Consider the following 22,512-nt stretch of genomic DNA (forward strand, 5'->3'; position numbering starts at 1 on the left):
CACGCAACAGGCATCGGCTGGTTTCTTATGGAGGTCACTGAGTTTGAGGTGCTGTGGACGCCCAGGATGCGTCTGGATAAGCAAGTTGGGACAGAAGTGGTTCAGAGGGAAAATTCTGACGTGGGAGAGCGTGGAGTCTGCCACTCGAGGGGCTGGCGACGCCAGGGGAACGTGACTGGGGAAAAAGGGCTGTAGGATTGCAGGTTAGATGCAAACATAAACATTATTATTACTGTCTCCCCCGGGCCCCCGCTGCCCTCCCGGCTCCAGGCCAAAGTAATCAGAGCCACACACAGGGAGGGTCAGGCTGCACTTGGGTGTTTACGGGGAATGGGCTGAGGGGCCAGGCCTGGGCCGCTCATGCTTTTTTGGTGACGCTCTTGGGAGTGGCAAGCTCGTGCAGGCGAGGGGACGCACGAGCCACCAGGGAGGCTGGAGAGACGCGGTAGGGGTTGTAGTCCTCGCTCAGGTCCCTCCGCACTTTGGGTTTGGCCAGGGACACGATGCGGGGACTGGCCACCGCCTTCTTGGTGACCTCCAGCACCTCCCAGCGCGGGTCTCGGTCAGGAACACACATGTCCGACTGGGCCTTGGGCACTGGAGAGGGCGGGAGAAGGGGGTGGTGTCAGAAGCCGGAGCCTGGGGCATGCAGCCACCACCACCCCCGCCTCGCCCCGCAGAGATCAGCCTTCTGGGTCAGAGCTCCCAAGTTTAATGGCCTGTCTGTCAACAGATGATGGATAAACAAACATGTCCCTCCACACATGGGAGCATCACTCAGCCATGAAAAGGGGTGAAGCCCTGACACTCGCTACAACGTGGCTGGACCTTGAGGACACGATGCAGTGGGAGAAACCAGACACAGAAGGACACACGGTGTGTGATTCCATTGATGGGAAACGTCCAGAACAGGCCAGTCCACAGACAGAGAGTGGGTTCCTGGTTGTCAGGGGCTAGGGGAGGGGACGGGGCCTCATTTTTGGGGGGATGGAGTGTTGTAAAATCGACTGTGTGGGACATAGAGAACAGACTTGTTGCCAAGGGGGAGGTGGAGAGGGGGAGGGATGGATTGGAAGTTTGGGATTAGCAGACGCGAACTATTATATATAGGATGGATAAACAACAAGGTCTTACTATATAGCACAGGGAACTATATTCAATATCCTGTGATAAACCATAATGGAAAAGAATATGAAAAAGAATATATATATGTGTATAACTGAGTCATTTGGTGTACAGCAGAAATTAACAACACTGTACATCAGCTATCCTTGAATAAAAAATAAATTAAAAAATATATATACGAGTTTTTAAATGACATAAATAATATAAAATAAAATTGATTGTGGTGGTGCGTGCACAGCTCTGTGACGTACTGGAAAATATTGAATTGTGCACTGTGAAAGGGTGAATTGTAAAGAAAAAATATTTCAAATGGCCATGGGTCCCAGATGGGGGGCTCAGAGGGAGCAGAAAAAGGTACCCTGGGGGCTGGGGGTGAGGAAGGGGCTCAGGCAGCCCCTGCTGCCCCTGTACCTGCAGCCCCAGCTGGGCCCTCTCCACAGGGTCCCACCAGCCACGTGGGACCGGTACCCGATATGGGCTGGACTTTTATCGTTGTTTAATTTTAATAAAATCTGTTAATTGACTTAAATCAATGGACGGATTGGCTTTCATTCCACTTTAGTCGTGGACAGACAGCTCTCAGAGCAGACCTGTGGCTCAGCCAGCCCCCTCCGTTCACCTGCCGGGACCCCCGGCCCTTCTCCTGCTCAGCCCCCTTCGCCACCTCTCCGCCACCCCTTCCTCCACGGCGGGAGCCACGGGGCATGGCCTGCATGGGGACCAGGAGAGAGGTGACCGCTGGTGGCCAGCGGTGACCACTGCCTTAACTTTGGGCCCCTCGGTTTTGAGGGCTGCCTTTCCAAACTCCTCTTTGCTCCAACACCCTGCAATCGCAAAAGGGCCCTTCCCCTGGTCAGCAGACAACCCACAGCTCGGGGGAGAGGCCCTCGGTGAAAAGAAGGGGGGCCCTTCCACCAGCCTCAGGCTGGACTACAACTCCTGGGTGGGTGACATGTGCTGGGGCCCCCAAAAGGGAGGGGCTGGGGGACCTCGGGAGGACCTGCCCAGAGCCCACCTTTCTGGGAGTCCTCAGGGAGACTCAGGGGCATTCCCTTTGTTGTAACATCTGGGCTCCGAAAATCTTCTGGTCACAGCCTGAGAGTGTGACTGGTCCACGGCCACACAGTACCCACAAATGCAAAACGGCACGGACCAGTGCCCACCCCACGTGGCCCCTGCACTGCACGTATCCTCACTTCACTTCTTAAATGCTGGTCACAACCATCAGTGGGTGGAAGTCTGCGGTTTGAAAAACACAGCCCTACACCAGTTTTATCCATACACACACGGATGTGCATTGATATGTGCTCCTGAAGCCTGGATGAATATACACGCGTGTGCAGGTACAAATGTACATGTGCTTATTATATTCCAGACGTGTGTGTTCATGCATATGTGTGTGAGACAAGCTGGTTTGAGAGAGAAGTGCGTGTGTATTTGTGTTTCTGTGCATTTAACCAGTCATAACAAATTCAACAAATACTTTAACAAACATTAAGGGAACAGACGAATGAATGAACAAACAAACAAACAAAAGATCCCACAAGCAAGCTCGAAAGAAAAAAGACTGGGAAGAAGTTATTTTGCAACGTGCTCGACATAGGGTTAGTGATCATCTTATATAAAGAGCTGCTGCAAATCAATAACCACCTCCCCCGCAAAAAAAAAAAAAGGAAACAGGAAACGGAGAAAATAGGACACAGCAGATTATACCAAAACAGCCAGTCAAGCTCTCTGGTGACCACGTGCCAGGAGCCGGGGATACACAGTGAATTTTCCTAAGCCTCTGACTACCTTTGGGCGGCGAGATTCCTTTCTTCATGCTCTTCTGCATTTTTCAAACTCTCTACAATTAGTGCATTTTACTTTTGTTGTGGGGGAACCAGGTATGTCCTCTGTTTTAAAGGACAGGAAGAGGCCCAGAATGCAGCCCGCAGTTCCACAGAGCTGGAACTCCTGGCTCGGGGTCTCTTCCCTCCACCGTCACTGAACTGCCCCGGAGCCCGAGGGGAGGGCGGCCTCACTGAGGCTGCTGGCTCTGGAGGGCCCCCAGCAGCCGAAGCCGCAACAGTCCTGGGGACTGCGGGCCGGACCAGAGGGCAGACAGCGGAAGCAAGAAGAACTACAATCCTGCAGCCTGTGGAACAAAAACCACATTCACAGAAAGACAGACAAGATGAAAAGGCAGAGGGCTATGTACCAGATGAAGGAACAAGATAAAACCGCAGAAAAACAACTAAATGAAGTGGAGATAGGCAGCCTTCCAGAAAAAGAATTCAGAATAATGATAGTGAAGATGATCCAGGACCTCGGAAAAAGAATGGAGGCAAAGATTGAGAAGACGCAGAAATGTTTAACAAACACCTGGAAGAATTAAAGAACAAACAAACAGAGGTGAACAATACAATAACTGAAATGAATAACTGAGGCAGAAGAACCGATAAGTGACCTGGAAGACAGAATGGTGGAATTCACTGCTGTGGAACAGAATAAAGAAAAAAGAATGAGAAGAAATGAAGACAGCCTAAGAGACCTCTGGGGCAACATTAAACGCAACAACATTCGCATTATAAGGGTCCCAGAAGGAGAAGAGAGAGAGAAAGGACCAGAGAAAATATTTGAAGAGATTATAGTTGAAAACTTCCCTAACATGGGAAAGGAAATAGCCACCCAAGTCCAGGAAGCACAGCAATTCCCATACAGGAAAAATCCAAGGAGAAACACGCCAAGACCCATAGTAATCAAACTGGCAAAATTAAAGACAAAGAAAAATTATTGAAAGCAGCAAGGGAAAAATGACAAATAACATACAAGGGAATCCCCATAAGGTTAACAGCTCTTTTCTCAGCAGAAACTCTACAAGCCAGAAGGGAGTGGCATGATATACTTAAAGTGATGAAAGGGAAGAACCTACAACCAAGATTACTCTACCTGGCAAGGATCTCATTCAGATTCGATGGAGAAATCAAAAGCTTTACAGACAAGCAAAAGCTAAGAGAATTCGGCACCACCACACCAGCTCTACAACAAATGCTAAAGGAACTTCTCTAAGTGGGAAACACAAGAGAAGAAAAGGACCTACAAAAACAAACCCAAAACAATTAAGAAAATGGTCATAGGAACATACATATCGATAATTACCTTAAACGTGAATGGATTAAATGCTCCAACCAAAAGACACAGGCTTGCTGAATGGATACAAAAACAAGACCCATATATATGCTGTTTACAAGAGACCCACTTCAGACCTAGGGACACATACAGAGTGAAAATGAGGGGATGGAAAAAGATATTCCATGCAAATGGAAATCAAAAGAAAGCTGAAGTAGCAATACTCATATCAGATAAAATAGACTTTAAAATAAAGAATGTTACAAGAGACAAGGAGGGACACTACATAATGATCAAGGGATCGATCCAAGAAGAAGACATAACAATTATAAATATATATGCACCCAACATAGGGCACCTCAATACATAAGGCAACTGCTAACAGCTCGAAAAGAGGAAATCGACAGTAACACACTAATAGTGGGGGACTTTGACACCTCACTTACACCAATGGACAGATCATCCAAAATGAAAAAAAATAAGGAAACAGAAGCTTTAAATGACACAATAGATCAGATAGATTTAATTGATATTTATAGGACATTCCATCCAAAAACAGCAGATTACACTTTCTTCTCCAGTGCGCATGGAACATTCTCCAGGATAGATCACATCTTGGGTCACAAATCAAGCCTCAGTATATTTAAGAAAACTGAAATCATATCAAGCATCTTTTCTGACCACAACGCTATAAGATTAGAAATCAATTACAGGGAAAAAAACGTAAAAGACACAAACACATGGAAGCTAAACAATACGTTACTAAATAACCAAGAGATCACTGAAGAAATCAAAGAGGAAATCAAAAAATACCTAGAGACGAATAAAAACAAAAACACGATGATCCAAAACCTATGGGATGCAGCAAAAGCAGTTCTAAGAGGGAAGTTTATAGCTCTACAAGCCTACCTCAAGAAACAAGAAAAATCTCAAATAAACAATCTAACCTTACACCTAAAGGAACTAGAGAAAGAAAAACAAACAAAACCCAAAGTTAGCAAAAGGTAAGACATCATAAAGATCAGAGCAGAAATAAATGAAATAGAAACAAAGAAAACAATAGCAAAGATCAATAAAACTAAAAGCTGGTTCTTTGAGAAGATAAACAAAATTGATAAACCATCAGCCAGACTCAACAAGAAAAAGAGGGAGAAGACTCAAATCAATAGAATTAGAAATGAAAAAGGAGAAGTTACAACGGACACCCCAGAAATACAAAGCATCCTAAGAGACTACTACAAGCAACTCTATGCCGATAAAATGGACAACCTGGAAGAAATGGACAAATTCTTAGAAAGGTATCACCTTCCAAGGCTGAACCAGGAAGAAATAGAAAATATGAACAGACCAATCACAAGCACTGAAATTGAAATTGTGATTAAAAATCTGCCAACAAACAAAAGTCCAGGACCAGATGGCTTCACAGGTGAATTCTATCAAACATTTAGAGAAGAGCTAACACCCATCCTTCTCAAACCCTTCCAAAAAATTGCAGAGGAAGGAACACTCCCAAACTCATTCTATGAGGCCACCATCACCCTGATACCAAAACCAGACAAAGATACTACAAAAAAAGAAAATTACAGACCAATATCACTGATGAATATAGATGCAAAAATCCTCAACAAAATACTAGCAAACAGAATCCAGCAACACATTAAAAGGATCATACACCACGATCAAGTGGGATTTATCCCAGGATGCAAGGATTCTTCAATATACGCCAATCAATCAATGTGATACACCATATTAACAAATTGAAGGAGAAAAACTATATGATCATCTCAATAGATGCAGAAAAAGCTGTTGACAAAATTCAACACCCATTTACGATAAAAATTCTCCAGAAAGTGGGCATAGAGGGAACTTACCTCAACATAATAAAGGCGATATAAGACAAACCCACAGCAAACATCATTCTCAATGGTGAGAAACTGAAAGCATTTCCTCTAAGATCAGGAACAAGACAAGGATGTCCACTCTCACCACTATTATTCAACATAGTATTGGAAGTCCTAGCCACGGCAAACAGAGAAGAAAAAGAAATAAAAGGAATACAAATTGGAAAAGAAGAAGTAAAACTGTCACTGTTTGCAGATGACATGATACTATACATAGAGAATCCTAAAGATGCCACCAGAAAACTACTAGAGCTAATCAATGAATTTGGTAAAGTAGCAGGATACAAAATGAATGCACAGAAATCTCTTGCATTCCTATACACTAATGATGAAAACTCTGAAAGAGAAATTAAGGAAACACTCCCCTTTACCACTGCAACAAAAAGAATAAAATACCTAGGAATAAACCTACCTAGGGAGACAAAAAACCTGTATGCAGAAAACTATAAGACATTGCTGAAAGAAATTAAAGATGATACCAACAGGGCACTTCCCTGGTGGCGCAGTGGTTGAGAATCTGCCTGCCAATGCAGGGGACACAGGTTCGAGCCCTGGTCTGGGAAGATCCCACATGCCACGGAGCAGCTGGGCCCGTGAGCCATGGCCGCTGAGCCTGTGTGTCTGGAGCCTGTGCTCCACAACGGGAGAGAGGCCACAACAGTGAGAGGCCCGCGTACCACACACACACAAAAAAAGACGCACGCACCCCAATGTTCACTGCAGCACTATTTACAATAGCCAGGTCACGGAAGCAACCTAAATGCCCACTGACAGACGAATGGATAAAGAAGTTGTGGTACATATATACAATGGAATATTACTCAGCCATAAAAAGGAATGAAATTGGGTCATTTGTTGAGACGTGGATGGATGTAGAGACTGTCATACAGAGTGAAGTAGGTCAGAAAGAGAAGAACAAATATCGTATATTAACGCATGTATGTGGAACCTAGAAAAATGGTACAGATGAACCGGTTTGCAGGGCAGGAGGTGAGACACAGATGTAGAGAACAAACGTACGGACACCAAAGGGGAAAGCCACGGGGTGTGTGTGTGTGCTGAATTGGACGATTGGGATTGACATGTATACACCGATGTGTATAAAATGGATGACTAATAAGAACCTGCTGTATAAAAAAATAAATAAAATAAAGGACAGGAAGAGAGTCAGGCCAACACCATGTAAAGAGCCCTTGTGCCCCAGCTTGGTTCTTTTGGCCCTGGCCCTGCACCCCAAGTTTCCCTTCTGCACCCACTTGCTGTGCTGGGAGACCCACAAACCGCCCCCCACCCAGGGGGAGCGATTCCCTCTGCCAGCCCCCAGGGAGCCCACGCAGGCCACAGATGAACTGACCGCAGGGATCCGGACAGCCGGTCTGCAGTGCAGGTGGAGCTAGGGAAGCACAAATCTGGCAGAAGCAGGTCCAAGTTGACTGGCTGCCCCCGCCCGCGTCCAGTGGGGAAGGACGCTTCATAAGATGCACGATCCCCGGGGACCTGCTTACTGGCCAGGTGAAGGAGACGGTTATAGTCTGACACGTGTGGCTTGGGTTTTGGCATGGGGTCCCACTCTTCCAGCAGGGCGGCTGGAGCCCTGGGCTTTGCCAGCTGGATGATCCTCGTACTGGGGGTGGCCATCCGGGCTGCCCTGGACACTTGGGACACCTAGAAACAGAATTAGAGGGGAAAGAGTAAAGCAGCCCATGATTCCTCATGGTCCCTGGTTCAGAAAGACCCTGAAGGCAACACTGAAAGACAAAAGACTGACTGGAAAGAAGTTAGTTTGCAGTGTGTTCAGCAAAGGATTAGTAGTAGCCATCATAAATAAAGAGCTTCTCTAAATCAACAACATGAAAAATCAATAGGAAACTGAGTTAATCGTGCAGGAAAGTAAACCCAAAGGATCAATAATCCTCTCTGTGCACCAGGGAAATGTAAATTAAAACAGCAAACTATCACTCCATGCCAACAAATTTGGCAAAAGTGAAAAAGTCTGGCGTCATCAAGCCCTGGCAGGAAGGTGGGAGGAGAGAGATCCCAATACGTGGCTGGTAGGAGGGTGAATTGTACAAGCACTTGGTGTGTGTGTAACAATGTTTTACAAAAGCTCTCTGCTGGGTGCACTTTGGGTAGGAGACTGCCCAGAGGCAGAGGATTGGCTGTAATGTTCTCTAGGGAGACTGAAAGATGAGTCCCTTTCCTCCTGAAAGTGTCCTGCTGAGAAATCACAGACACTACTCTTGTCTAAGACATCCTGGCGCTTACAATTTCATGCCCCTCTCAACCACCCCTTCCGTCCCCTCTCCTTTCTTCCCCTCCTTCTCTGCCCACCCGGACGGCCCTCACAGCTCAGGTCACCAGATGAGGCGGTTGAGTCAGCCTGCGGTCCTGCCCTCAAGGGGCCCCCCGTCTGCAGGGGTGACAGGCAGGGAAACAGTCACTTATCCATGCATTCGAAGAATATCGACGACTGCTTCGTGCCCTGCTCGGGGCAAGGCCAGCTCTGCAGTAAGGCCACAGCAGACACGGACACATGTCCTCGGGGGGCTCACGTTTAAGGGAAGGAGGACAGCCCATCCAGAGCGCATGTGAAAGGGGCTGGGAAGAAGCAAGAAGGGGTGTCGGATGGGGCCCCCACCAGGCTGGGCAGGAACATGCCCAGCTGCACATGCCAAGGCCCAGGGGCTTGTTGAGGGACCTGCATTTAGTCCAACAGGGGGCACACGGGGTAGTAGGGATGGAGAAGGCCCCATCCTGCTGGCTTTCCCGGGGCACTGGGGAGCCACAGAGGGTGTTGGAGCACAGAAGGACTTGAAGGCTAAACTGGCAAAGGCAAGGCACGGTCCGGGAAAACAGCAGGTATGTCTCCAGGTAAGAGGTGGGGCCAGACCCTCCTCCGGATGCCGATCCAACCAAACTGACTGCTGAAGCCTTTTTTTTTTTTTTGGTACGCGGGCCTCTCACTGTTGTGGCCTCTCCCGTTGCGGAGCACAGGCTCCGGACGCGCAGGCTCAGCGGCCATGGCTCACGGGCCCAGCCGCTCCGCGGCATGTGGGATCTTCCCGGACCGGGGCACGAACCCACGTCCCCTGCATCGGCAGGTGGACTCTCAACCACTGCGCCACCAGAGAAGCCCTGAAGCCTTTTTTTGAGACAACTGGGGAAACGGAACATGGACTGGGTATTTGGACACTAAGGTATTATTGTTAAATTCTTTCAGTGGGATCTTTGTTGTTAGGGGTTTTAAACTACCCTCGCCTGTTAGAAATCCATATGAAGAGTTTCTGGGAGAAGCAGTGTGTTGTCTGCATTTAGTTGTAAAAGTGTTCAAGTTGGGGTTCTGTCAAACAACCACATGAAAAGACACGGATCCAGCGCACGTTAAACCACAAGGCCGTCCCACCGCACACCTGACAGGGCGGCCGGCCGTAAAGGAATAAACGGACAAACCAGCAAATGGACACACGGTGCCAGACGGGGCGGCCACTGTGGGAGCAGGTGCTCAGTCTCTGATAAAGTCGGACAGGCCTCCTGGCCAGGACCCCGCTTCTGGGTGTTGACCCTGGAGATACGGCAACGTATCCCACAGAGACCCAGATTCTCACGGCAGCCGTGTGTGCGGGAACCAAAACCCAGAAACAAGCACGTGTCCTTCGGTGGGTGCGAGACGCCCCCACGGCGGCCCCTCCCAGGGGAGCGGGACTCCGTGCTGCTGGCCCAGGGCGGGGCAGCGCGCAGGTGCAGGAGGGTAGCTGCGGGCCGCCGGGGCGGAGACGGGCCTGAGCCGGGGCGGGGGTGGGGGAGCCTCAACCGGAGGAGCGCAAAGGACCAGATTGAGAATGGACTGAACTCCGCTGTCACCTCTGAACCGCCGTTGTCCGGCCGCCCTGTTCCGGCTCCCCTCCGAGCTGACAGGCAGCGGAGGGCGGTCCCTGCACTGCCTTCAAGGCCCCGGGGCAGGAAAGTAACGCCTTTTCTTGAACAAAGCCCTGTGACTCCCGATGGTTCAGGGAAGCAGTCGCACGTCTGTTGCCTCTTGTCCTTCCGGAGCCGCTGAGCCCCCGGGGGGTAGCTGGGGAGCTCCAGGGGGAGAAGGGCACCCACCTCAGACATGTGTATACTCCAGATGTTACTCCGGACCTTCGGGGTGGCCAGTTCCCGCAGGCGGCTGGACGCTCGGTGCTCCAAGGTGGACCGGGGAATGGGCCAGATGGGGGTGGTCCTAAGGGAGAGGCAGGCCTGAGACCCTAACCCGCCGCCCGGGGCCATGTCTGTGTGCTCGTGTGTATACGATTCCTCTCTGACTCTGGGGCTCAGGGAGAGCCTGGTGCAGTGCAGGGTTTTCAAAATACCTCCGAGAGGGGTTCCTAAAAGAATCCCTAACAGAGCCCCCTATTCTCAAGGATGGAGCGACCCTCTCCCTGGTAGTCCCCTCCCAGCCGTCTCCCCTACTCCCACCGTCCGGCTGGGGTCAGGAGGTGGATCGAAGGGATGAAAGTCAGCCCTGCCACCACCCCACCTCCTAAAATCGGGTCTCGGCTCCGCCTCTGCCCCAGAAACAGCCGTATTTCACTGATCCGAGGCAGACTCTTATTTTCACATCTCTGAGGCTGGAATGCAGTGGATAAATGCTGTCAGCCCGACCAGAAGGCCCGGGGCCATCCATGACTGGCTGTGCTCCATGAGGCGGTTTACACAGAGGTCACCCCAGATTACAGGTCGCACAGAGGTCATTCCAGATTACAGATCACGCAGAGGTCACCGCCCAGATTACAGATCACAGAGGTCACCCCCCAGATTACAGGCCGCACAGAGGTAACCCCAGATTACAGATCGCACAGAGGTCACCTCCCAGATTACAGGTCCCACAGAGGTCATTCCAGATTACAGATCACACAGAGGTCACCCCCCAGATTACAGGTCACACAGAGGTCACCCCAGATCACACAGAGGTCACCTCCCAGATTACAGGTCACACAGAGGTCACCCCCCCAGATTACAGATCACACCACACAGAGGTCACCCCAGATTACAGATCGCACAGAGGTCACCTCCCAGATTACAGATCACAGAGGTCACCCCCAGATTACAGGCCGCACAGAGGTCACCCCACATTACAGGTCGCACAGAGGTCACCCCACATTACAGATCACACAGAGGTCACCTCCGAGATTACAGGTCACACAGAGGTCACCCCAGATTACAGGTCACACAGAGGTCATTCCAGATTACAGATGACAAAACGGTGGCTGGAGCCTGTCAACATGGGTGAGTGGGGCTCTCGGGCACGTTTTCCTTTCTACACGCGCGTGAGATAGGAAACCAGTCTGTGTCTAATAACACCAGATCCCACATCAGCAAGCGTGGAAGGCACAAGAACTGAGACAGAATCGTGCCAGGAGGCAGGCGCCTAAAACCATCAGTCTCACAACCGCCAGCTGCCCAGAGCGACACCAGCACCTGCCCCGCAGCCCTGAGAGCCTCCTGCGTCCTGTCTGGGTAGCCGAGCTTCAAAGGCTCACTGCCTGGCCGGCGTGAATGGGTCTCCTGGTCCCAGGACCTGGACCCTCCCCTGCAAGCCCCGAGGAAAAGAGGTCCCTGCCCGGCTGTCCCCCTACCTGTTGCTGTTGTAATACTCTGAGTAGAACCTCTTAGGTCGGGCCAGCTCCGCCACCCGGCGGGACACCTCTGCACAAAAGGGGAGGCAGCTCCCTGGAAACCTGCCCCTCCCCGAGGGCTTCCCTCCTCCTGAATTCAGCTTCACACAAGGGACAGCTCACAGCAGACACCCTCACCAGGGGACCGCGGGGCACACAGGGGTGGCGGGGAACGGGGGCTCAGGCTCCTCTGCAGGACGGGCCTGGGCTCCAGGGGCCTCCGTGCTCACTGCAGAGGATTCTAAACCCAAGAGAGAACTCGCCCTGAGCGGCTCTCCAGAAATGAGTTTTCTAGTACTGACCCCACTTTGACTGAGATGCAAACTGTGATTTCCCCTGGAGAGCTTGCCCCCCCACCCCTCCCCCACCAGGACCAGCCTCCAGCTTGGGGACAGACTCCAGAGAGGAGACCCCTGGAAGACTGGGGGTGGAGGCGCTCCTGGGAGATGGGGGAGGGGCAGTCCCGCAGGGACCCCTGGGAGGGTTGGGCTGGGAGGCCCCTCGGTCTCCCCAAACAGAGCCAGGTGCAGGTCACGGTGAGATGGGGGTGACCCGGCCACAGGCGCCTGGCCAGCCCTCCTCCCCCTGATGCCCCCCGCCCTGCGGAGAAGGAGTTAGGGTTAGGTAGGTCAACCTACTGGGCACCGTGATGGTGAGGGTGGTATCCTCAAGAAACCTCTCTGTCCAGTACACAGATGGCCTGGAACACACCCAGTGGGGCCCAGCGTGAGGGAAGCCAGTGTCCCAGCGGTCTGCGCCCCATTCAGCAGCAGAACTCAGGGCACCCCATAACACAGACAGTGGGGAGAGGGGCCGCTGGAGGGCGAGGGAGGGAGAGCTTCCAGGGGGGAAGAAAGGAGACAGTAAGTAGATGGGCACCAGAGGCAGGTCAGAGAGGGACACACGGACGCGGGAGAAAAGTCTCAGAGGCATGGAGAGTGTAGGTTATTCTGAGCAAGGCTGGTGCTCAGAGAAGGAGGGAGCTGGAAAAAAAGAGGCGCAACTGAGAAGCGGCCCGGCGTCTAGGAGCAGACCCATCTCAAGCCAGGGGCTGGGTCCAGAGCTCCAGGTAGAGCTGGGAATCCTGGGGCGGGGCCCCCAGTGCAGAGTCCTTCCCCCAGCCCTGTCCCAGCAGAGGAAGGGTGGTTCCGGTGAAGGCCCCCCTTCCCGACGATGTGGGCAGCGGCGGGGCGGGACTCACCAGTAGACACAGAACTGCAGGTTCCTCATGCTGGGGGGGAGATCCAGGCGTAGCCCCTGCAGCAGCACCCCATCCTGCGAGAGACAGGGCCCCGCCCACCTCTGCGCTGGGCCCCGCTGGTTCGGCCGGTACCCAGAGGCTGCCAAGGGCACCGTGCCCCTCTCAGACCCCTCCATCCAGGCCGCCCAACACCTCACCTGTCTTTCAAGACTTGCCAGTTGGTCTTGGGTTTCGCCAACTCAAACAGCCGCCTCTTCTTCCTCCTCTCCCAGCCCACGGAGGTGCCAGGGGTCCTCTGGGAGATGGACAGCCGGCTGAGGGAAGGTGGACGCTGAGGCCAGAGCCCTTGCTCCCCCGGCGGGGTAGAACCATCCTTGTGCTCTCGCCCCGCCCTCTGGAGGAGAGCCCTGGCACCACGAAGACTGGTCTGAAATCCTAGCTTTGCCACCAGCCAGTGCCCTCGGTTCCCTCCTTTGTGACACGGAACAGAGACCTGCTCCCGCCTGCAGGGCCACAGAGGGGATGCTGAGCCATGGACAGTGCCCCCAGGAAGCCCCCAGAGCACCAAGACATCCAGTCTCCTGTCCCGGCTTGGACCCCTCCCCGAGCCCCGCCTATGCGCAGCGCCGCCCTCTACGCGGCCCAAGTCCCCTGCCCCACCGGCCGCATCACACAGCACCCTGTACGCTCATCACACGAGCTCCGTCACTGTGCCGGGAGGGCAAAGGCCCCTCTGCAGTGCCTGAAGGGACGCGTGCTTACCCAGGACCAGGAGGCGAGGGGTTCCAGCCGAGGAGCCCATGCACACACTAAGGCAGGGGGTCCCTCCCTAGAGGGAGCACCCGCGGTTTTTCGGGGTGTCCTCCTGGCCACCGAAAGCGTTTCCGGCAATGTATGGTACTTGCAATGGTTTCAGCTTTGGGGGTTGGGAGACTCTCCCCCATTTCTTTTTCTTTCTGTCGGATGGAGGGCTCACGACCTCTCAACTCTGCCACCTCCAAAGTTGGCGTTTGAGTAGGGTTTTCCACGACGACTCCCCTGCCACCTGGACAGGGGCTGTTTGCCGCCTTCCTCCTCAGAGCAGTGAGGTGCTGACAACTTCACCACTAGAGTGAGCACCCAGGCCAGTGCAGCCACGCCCAGGGCCACCCCCGCCCACCCCAGCCTGGGCGCCCGCTTCTCCTGCCCACCTCATCTCAGGCACGCCCTCCTCCGCGTCTTTCTCCAGAACCCTCTCCAGCTCCGCGAGGGCCTCCTCCGGGTTCTGGGCGTCCACGAATTCCTCCCCAGTCACCTCCTCAGGGGGAGTTTCCTCCTCTTGGTCTTCCAATCCCAGGTGCCCATCGTCCAGACCCCGGTATTTGGGCTCCCTGGACCCTCGGTTCTCATACGTGGGGCCCTGGAGGCCCAGGGTGCCGTCATCCTGCCCCCTTTCTGGCTGGTCCGCGGCCTCCGACATGCGGTGGCTGTAGAGCGAGCTTTGCTGGCGGTCCCCCCGTGTGCTGGGCCCTTCCCAGCCCTGCAGCTTTGCTCTCGTTGTCTGTGGTCACCGGGCAACAGGAGCACGGCCCGCCCACATTCTCAGCCTACGTTCCATGCCCACGCATCTGAGGCGGTGGGCACCCCTCGTGGGGCCGCCCACCCCTCCAACCTCAGCCCACCCGCTCCCCTCCTGCCGCTCTGCTTTCCTGCTCGCTAAACATGAACCTACCTCAGGGCCTTTGCACTTGTCAGTGCCTCTGCCCACACACATCCTGGGGGCTCCTCCTTGGGAAGGCCGCCCCATTCCTGGGTCTCCCTGCATCTCGGCACTGGTTTGACTTCTCCATGGTGTTTGGCACAGCCTTGTAGCAAGTCGCCCTCCCAGGCCAGGGGCCGTGAGTGCCCCATTCACTGGTGTCCCGGGGCCTGGGAGGGCTCTCGGGGAAGGGCTGCTGAGTGAGCAGTTACCCTGGGAACAGGGCTCGGTGCTGGGGCACACACCCAGCTCCACCCTACGTTTCTTCTTAGTAAAGGACTTGTTTGTGTTCACGTGGGGGAGTCAATGCTGGGTGTGACGGTTCACCAGGGGTCCCACCTCTTCCCCAGGACTGGCTCAGGCATGGGACCTGAGAGAAGGTCTGCAGGGGCTTTGAGGGATGGTGTCCTCTCTCGAGACAGGAAGAAGAGACCCTGTGTCTTCTTCTTGGTTATTTCTGGGACTGCGTGTGGTGTCTAGAGCACAGGCAGTCATCTTGCTACCGGACGCAAGTCCATGTGGCCGAGGCCAAGCAAACCGTAACATCAGAGTTTGGAGTAGAGAAAGGTTTATCACAGGGCCGAGCAAGGAGACGGGTGCTAGTGCCTCCAAAACGCTGAACTTCCCCAAGGGTTTCAGCAAAGCCTTTTTAAAGGCAAGGTGTGGGAGGGGCGTGGTAGGTTGTGGCAGGCTTGGCGGTGCTGGAATCCTTTGTTCTTGAAGCTGGTCATGTTGTTCCTGTAAACCGCCAGCAAGACAAATGTTATTCTCTGTCCTGCTCTTTTTATCTCCCTATGAATGGGCTCTTCAAGGTCAGAGCCCTGAGACAAGGGCTCTCCCGTATATTTCAGGCTACAGGCAACATTCTTGTACAAAAGGTGCAGAGCCAGCACGACTAAACACGGGCAACAGGGCACAAAGGTTAAAGCAAAAGAAACAGCTCGAACGTGGAGTCAGATTTGTTCTTCCCTGTTCCACTGTGACCATGAGACCTGCTAGTCTCAGGACGTGGGCTGAAAGATCGTCCACTTGGCGACCCTGGAGTCTTCTGTGTCTGGGCTTCCTGTTACTTGACACAAATAGTTCTCTGAAGGCTGAGTCGTTGTAGCTGGGCTTTCGGCTCCCCGCAGCCACAAGCACCCTGATACATACCCTTCCAGCCCCAGCATTTCATGAGAGAGAACTTCAGCGATAGCTGGTGTTCAAACTAGGCTGTCTCACGTGGTCCAAAGAAGGTGATGGTGGGAATTCCCTGGCGGTCCAGTGGTTAGGACTCAGCGCTTTCACTGTCAGGGCCTGGGTTCAATCCTTAGTCAGGGAGCTAAGATCCTACGAGACATGCGGCCAAGAAAAAGAAGAAAAAAAAAAGGGAGAAAGTGATTGTCAGGGTAGTTGCTTGGTCCTCACCGCCCCAACTCCCGCCCCACCCCCCCATCCCTCACCGCCCCAACTCCCGCCCCACCCCCCATCCCGGGATCCAGCCTTTGGGAAACCCCCTCAGGGCATCACAGGACCACATCCCCCTCTGTGTGGAGACCCCACCCAGTGTGACTCTCCATTCCTTTGCTTGGCTGTGCCCCATACATCATTTAAGACTCCCGTGCCTGTGATGCCTCGCGCCTGGGTGTGGCCTTGCCATCACCTCTGTGAGGGTCCCAGACAGGAAGGCCTTAGAGAGCGTCTGGTTCAATCTGGGAGATCCTCAAGAAATCCCATTGTCGTGAAGTGTCCTAAACCCTCACCTGGCACGCAGTGACTCACAAAAAGATAAGTTCCACGCTGTTGCAACCAGAGAGATCTGTCATCACTGCAAAGTCCCATACAAGATCTTTGTTCAAAAGTGAGGCCGCTTATAAAAAAAACAAGGTCCTATATATAAAATAGATAACTAGTAAGGACCTAATATGTAGCACAGGGGGAACTCTACTCGACACTCTGTAATAAGCTGTACGGGAACAGAATCTAAAAAAGAGTGCATGTGTGTATATGTATAACTGAGTCACTTTGCTGTACAGCAGAAAGTAACACAACACTGTAAATCAACTAGACTCCAATAAAAATCTTTTTAAGAAGACACTAAAACAATCAAGGCCACTTAGCTACGAGATGGCAAACTAGACCCACTTCCGACGAGCTGCGACCACGTCCGCCATCCTGCACGAGGGAGCCCATCAGGCAGTGCATTTGTCCCCGTGACAACCCCAGGAGAGGGGACTGGTCACAGCCCGGGGTGCAGACTGGGCACTGGGCTCCAGGGAGGCTGAGACGTGGCCTCCCCCACCCACAGTCACATAGAAGGGGCAGGGTGTGGCTTCACCGTAGCCCCACATCCCTCTTTCCAGCCAGGCACTCTTATGGGGTCAGGAGAGGGCGTTCCAGGGGCCAGAGCTCTGCCAGCCCTTGAAGGAGAGCCAGGGTCCATCTCTGCTGCTCAGACAAGTAAAGAAGCAAGGAAGTTCACAGTCCAGGAGCTGAGGTTCACTGGGCGGAAAGTGAAGGGGCACTAGCACAGGCTGAGGGGCATTTGGAACTTTGATGGAAAGAGAACAGGGGTAGCAGCCGGGAGACATCTCACTGCAGGTGCTGGGCCCGGGGCACGCAGACAGCAGAAAATAAGACGGGATCCCTCTCAATTCCTCTTCTACTGCTACATACAAATCACCACAAACTTAGAGGCTCAGACGGGAGGGATGTAACATCTGACAGTTCTGGAGGTCAGATGTCCAAGATGGGTCTCACTGGGTGGGGCTAGCTCCTTCCTGAGGCTCCAGAGGACCAGTCCCCTGCCCCTTTGGGGGTCGGCAGAGTTCGGTTCCTCGCAGTACCGGGACTGGGTCCCTGTTTCCTCCTGGCTGTCAGCGGAGGGCTGCTCACGGCATCTAGACTCCCCCGCATGGCTCGGCCCAGACCCCTTCCTCCATATTCAAGACAAGGCCTGTCTCTCTCATGTTTAGACTCTCTTCTCACTTCTCTGACCACAGCCGGGAGAGGGTCTCAGCTCTTAAGGACCCACAGGATTAAGTTCTGCCCACCTGGGTCACCAGGCTAGTCTGCCCACCTCGCCGTCTGCATCCCTTTGACCATAGAAGGTGACAGGTTCCCAGGGTCTAGATATTAAGATGGGTGCTTCTTTGGGGACCGCTATTCTTTCCACCACACTTACCTCACACCACACTCCAAAGCAACTCTAAATCAATTCAGGATTTAAAGGCCAAAACGAAACTTTAAAACTTATGGAAAGAAATTAAGGTAGCCATCTTTCTGTCCTTGGGGTAGGAAAGGGTTTTTATTGAACGAGACACAAAAATGCTAATCAGGGCTTCCCTGGTGGCTCAGTGGTTGAGAGTCCGCCTGCCGATGCAGGGGACATGGGTTCGTGCCTCGGTCCGAGAGGATCCCACATGCCACGGAGCGGCTGGGCCCGTGAGCCATGGCCGCTGAGCCTGCACGTCCGGAGCCTGTGCTCCGCAGCGGGAGAGGCCACAACAGCGAGAGGCCCGCGTACCGCAAAAAAAAAAAAAAAAAAAAAGCTAATCATAAATGACCGTGCCAAATTTTACTTCTTCTGATCATCAAAAGACAATAAATGAAAAATCTAGACACGTGGCACAAAAACAGACACACAGATCAATGGAACAGCATAGAAAGCCCAGAAATAAACACACGCAATTAATTAATTGGTCAATTAATCTACAACAAAGGAGGCAAGAACATACAATGGAGAAAAGACAGTCTCTTCACGGAGTGGTACATGCCAAAGAATGAAATTGGAAGATTCTCTAACACCATACACTAAAACAAACTCAAAAGGGAGTTTAAGACCTTTAAGACCTAAATGTAAGAGGAGAAACCAGAAAACACAGGCAGGACACTCTTTGACATAAATCTCAACAATATTTTTTTGGATTTGTCTCCTAAAGCAAAGGCAACAAAAGCAAAAATAAACAAATGGAACCTAATTAAACTTAAAATCTTTTGTGTGCAAAGGAAACCATCCACAAAATGAAAACGCAGACTACCGAATGAGAGAAAATATTTGCAAATGATATGACCGATAAGGGGTTAATATCCAACATATATAAACAGCTCATACAAGTCAACATCTAGCAGCACTATGTACAATAGCCAATACGTGGAAGCAACCTTAGTGTCCATCAACAGATGAATGGACAAAGAAGATGTGGCACATATGTACAATGGAATATTACTCAGTCATAAAAAAGAATGAAATAATGCCGTTTGCAACAACATGGATGGACCTAGAGATTATCATAGTAAGTCAGTCAGACAGAGAAATACAAATACCATATGATATCACTGATAGGTGGAATCTAAATGTGACACAAATGAACTTATTTACAAAACCGAAATAGACTCCCAGACATAGAAAACAAACTTATGGCCAAAGGAGAAATGGGGTGGAGGAGGGATAAATTAGGAATTTGGGATTAGCAGATAGAAACTACTATATATAAAACAGATGAACAACAAGTGCCTAGTGTATAGCACAGGGAACTATATTCATTATCTTGTAATAACCTACAATGAAGAAGAATCTGGAAAAGGGTATATATATATACAACTGAATCACTTTACTACACACCTGAAACTAACACAACATTGTGAATCAAGTATAATCCAATTTAAAAAAAGGAAATCAAGGAACTAAGAAAAAGCAAACTAACCAAAACCTCAACATCAAAAAAAAAAATTGGTGGGGGGCGCTTCCCTGGGGGCACAGTGGTCGAGAGTCCGCCTGCCGATGCAGGGGACACGGGTTCGTGCCCCGGTCCGGGAAGATCCCACATGCCGCGGAGCAGCTGGGCCCGTGAGCCACGGCCACTGAGCCGGCGCGTCTGGAGCCTGTGCTCCGCAGCGGGAGAGGCCACAACAGTGAGAGGCCCGCGTACCGCAAAAAAAAAAAAAAAAATTTTTTTTTGATTAAAAAATGGGCAGAAGACCTGAATAGACGTTTTTTCCAAAGAAGACATACCGATGGCCAACAGACACATGAAAAGACACTCAACATCATTAATCATCAGGGAAATGCAAATGAAAACTACAATGAGGTATCACCTCACACCAGTCAGAATGGCCATCATCAAAAAGTCTACAAATAACAAATTCTGGAGAGGGTGTGGAGAAAAGGGAAGCCTCCTACACTGTTGGTGAGAATTTAAATTGGTGCAGCCACTGTGGAGAACAGTATGGAGGTTCCTTAAAAAACTAAATATAGAGTTACCATATGATCCAGCAATCCCACTCCTGGGTATATATCCAGAAAAAAATCACTAATTCACAAAGATAGGTTTGGCTGCCTGGGACCTTCATGTACAGCTGCGCCGTGTTCATGCCCAGGATGGTGCAGCCCACATGGTTCAGCACAGTGCCCGTGGAGGTTACCCGCGTGAAGGCGGGCAGCTTCAGCGGCTCCTGCAGCTGGGGCTTCCGCCTGCCGCGACGAGGCGGCAACACTAGTGAGCCGCGACCCCCACTCTGCCGACCCATCAGCACTCCCGCCCCAGCTTGCTGGCCTCAGCCCCACTGACCGCTTGGCATGGGACAGGGGCATAGACACAGGCTTCCCAGAGCTCAGCCCAGGAAGAACAGGCGAGAAGCCCAGCCCCTCATGAAGCGGGGAGGGTTGGCCCTCCCAGGGCCCGGCCTTTTGGATCACAACCAACCCCCTTTCTCCCACTGCTGCTCTGAGCCCCAGCCCCTCCCCCAGAGTCTTCAGGTGTGCATGAGGCCACAGGTGCAAAGCACCTGGCACACAGTACGTGCTCAATGAATAACAGTTTCTTTAAGTTATCACTGGATCCAATGAAAGAGCTCGTCAAGAGAAAGCCTAGAATGTGCTTCAAAAGCAGTGGAGGATACATGGGTAAGAGAAGGCTACAAGTACAGAGGAAACAAGATTGATGTTTACAACGCAACATGGTTTCCTTTTACTTTTGTGTGTGTTTGAAACTGTGTACAATATAATGTTGAAAAAGAGAAAAAAGCAAGATACATGCACCCCAATGTTCATAGCAGCACTATTTACAACAGCCAAGGCATGGAAGCAACCTAAGCGTCCATCAACATACGAATGGATAAAGAAGATGTGGTACATATATACTATGAAATACTACCCAGTCGTTTAAAAAGAATGAAATCTTGCCATTTTCAACAACGTGGATGGACGTGGAGGGTATTATGCTAAGTGAAGTAAGTCAGACAAAGAAAGACAAATACCGTACGATAACACTTGTAGGTGGAATCGAAAAAATACAACAGGGACTTCCCTGCTGGCGCAATGGTTGGGGGTCCACCTGCCAACGCAGGGGACACGGGTTCGAGCCCTGGCCCGGGAAGATCCCACATGCCGCGGAGCAACTAAGCCCGTGCGCCACAACTACTGAGCCTGCGCTCTAGAGCCCGCGAGCCACAACTACTGAAGCCCGCGCGCCTAGAGCCCGTGCTCCGCAACAAGAGAAGCCACCGCAATGAGAAGCCCGCACGCTGCAACGAAGAGTAGCCCCTACTCGCCACAGCTAGAGAAAGCCCGCGTGCAGCAACGAAGACCCAACACAGCCAAAAATTAATTAATCAATTAATTAATTTTTAAAAAGGAGCAGGTGCCTGGTGTCAGGGAAGTGAAGACAGAGACTAGTAAGGTCACATTTCACATCCATTCGACTGGCAGAAATGTTAAAGGCCAACCATTCAAATGTTGGAGAGGATGTGGATCAATGAGTGATTTGGTCCAGCTTTGGAAACCAATTTGGCATCATCTCATCAGGTTGAACACTGGTCTGCCCTAACGCCCAGCAATTTCACTCCTGGATTGATCCCAGCACATCCATCAGGAGACCCGAGCAAGGCTGCTCAGACCAGCCCCGTTCATAGTGGCAAAGAGTGGAAAACAGCCCAGGACCCCACTCACGGGCGAGCAGATGGGAGACTGGTGACCTGAGAAGCGGGATCCTGTACAGCAGGGACCATGAATGAGCCATGGCCACAGAGCAGCACAGACACAGCTCAGGAGCAAAGCCGAGGGGAGAGAGCACGTCCACGTACGCGCATGTGCACCTGATGGGCTCTTAAGAGGGAGAGAACAGCGACCGTATAAAGGATTCAGGACAGTGTTGCCTGTGGGGATTGTAGATGGGGAAGTTACTGATGACGTTCTTATTCGTGGGTGTTCTTTACAGTATGAATGAGTGGACGGAACAAGAGACGGTCACATATACACAAAGGAGCTTGTCTACGAAACAGAAAGAGACTCACAGACATAGAGAACAGACTTGCGGTTGCCAAGGGGGAGGGGGGTGGGGGAGGGATGAATTGGTAGTTTGGGATTAGCAGATGTAAACTATTATATATAGGCTGGATAAACAACAAGGTCCTACTGTATAGCACAGGGAACCATGTTCAATATCTTTTGATAAACCGTAATGGAGAAGAATATGAAAAAGAATATATGTGTATAACTGAGTCACTTTGCCGCACAGCAGAAACTAACACAACATTGGAAATCAACTATACTTCAATAAAATAAAATTTAAAAAACCAGCAGTTGCTTGAAATCTCCCTCAATAAAGAGAAAGAGAGGGTCACATGAGAAAAGGGGAAGGAGGAGAGACATGAACAGCTGGGTCACCACTCGCCTGTCTCACAATTTACCTCCACCCAATTTCTTTTTAAACAACTCCAAATTCAGCAGGGCCCACAGAGAAAGTCACCCCTGATTTGGCGAAGCACGAAATACATCCATTCATTTCAAACTAAGGAAAC

At 51.6% G+C, this 22,512-nt stretch overlaps 1 protein-coding gene across 1 annotated transcript; it reads right to left on the minus strand.

The window, feature by feature from the left end:
- Positions 1 to 321: 321 nt before the first annotated feature.
- On the minus strand, positions 322 to 20,305 carry THEG (theg spermatid protein). The gene is given in 12 exon segments (XM_032625281.1): positions 322 to 416; positions 451 to 597; positions 7,643 to 7,802; positions 10,242 to 10,359; positions 11,756 to 11,825; positions 12,433 to 12,494; positions 12,996 to 13,030; positions 13,033 to 13,069; positions 13,193 to 13,309; positions 14,186 to 14,535; positions 20,059 to 20,185; positions 20,283 to 20,305. Coding segments are annotated over 12 exon segments (1,341 nt in total).
- Between the last annotated feature and the right edge of the window lie 2,207 nt (positions 20,306 to 22,512).

The sequence above is a fragment of the Phocoena sinus genome, chromosome 3, assembly GCF_008692025.1.
Source record: "Phocoena sinus isolate mPhoSin1 chromosome 3, mPhoSin1.pri, whole genome shotgun sequence".
In the NCBI taxonomy this organism is placed as follows: Eukaryota; Metazoa; Chordata; class Mammalia; order Artiodactyla; family Phocoenidae; genus Phocoena; species Phocoena sinus.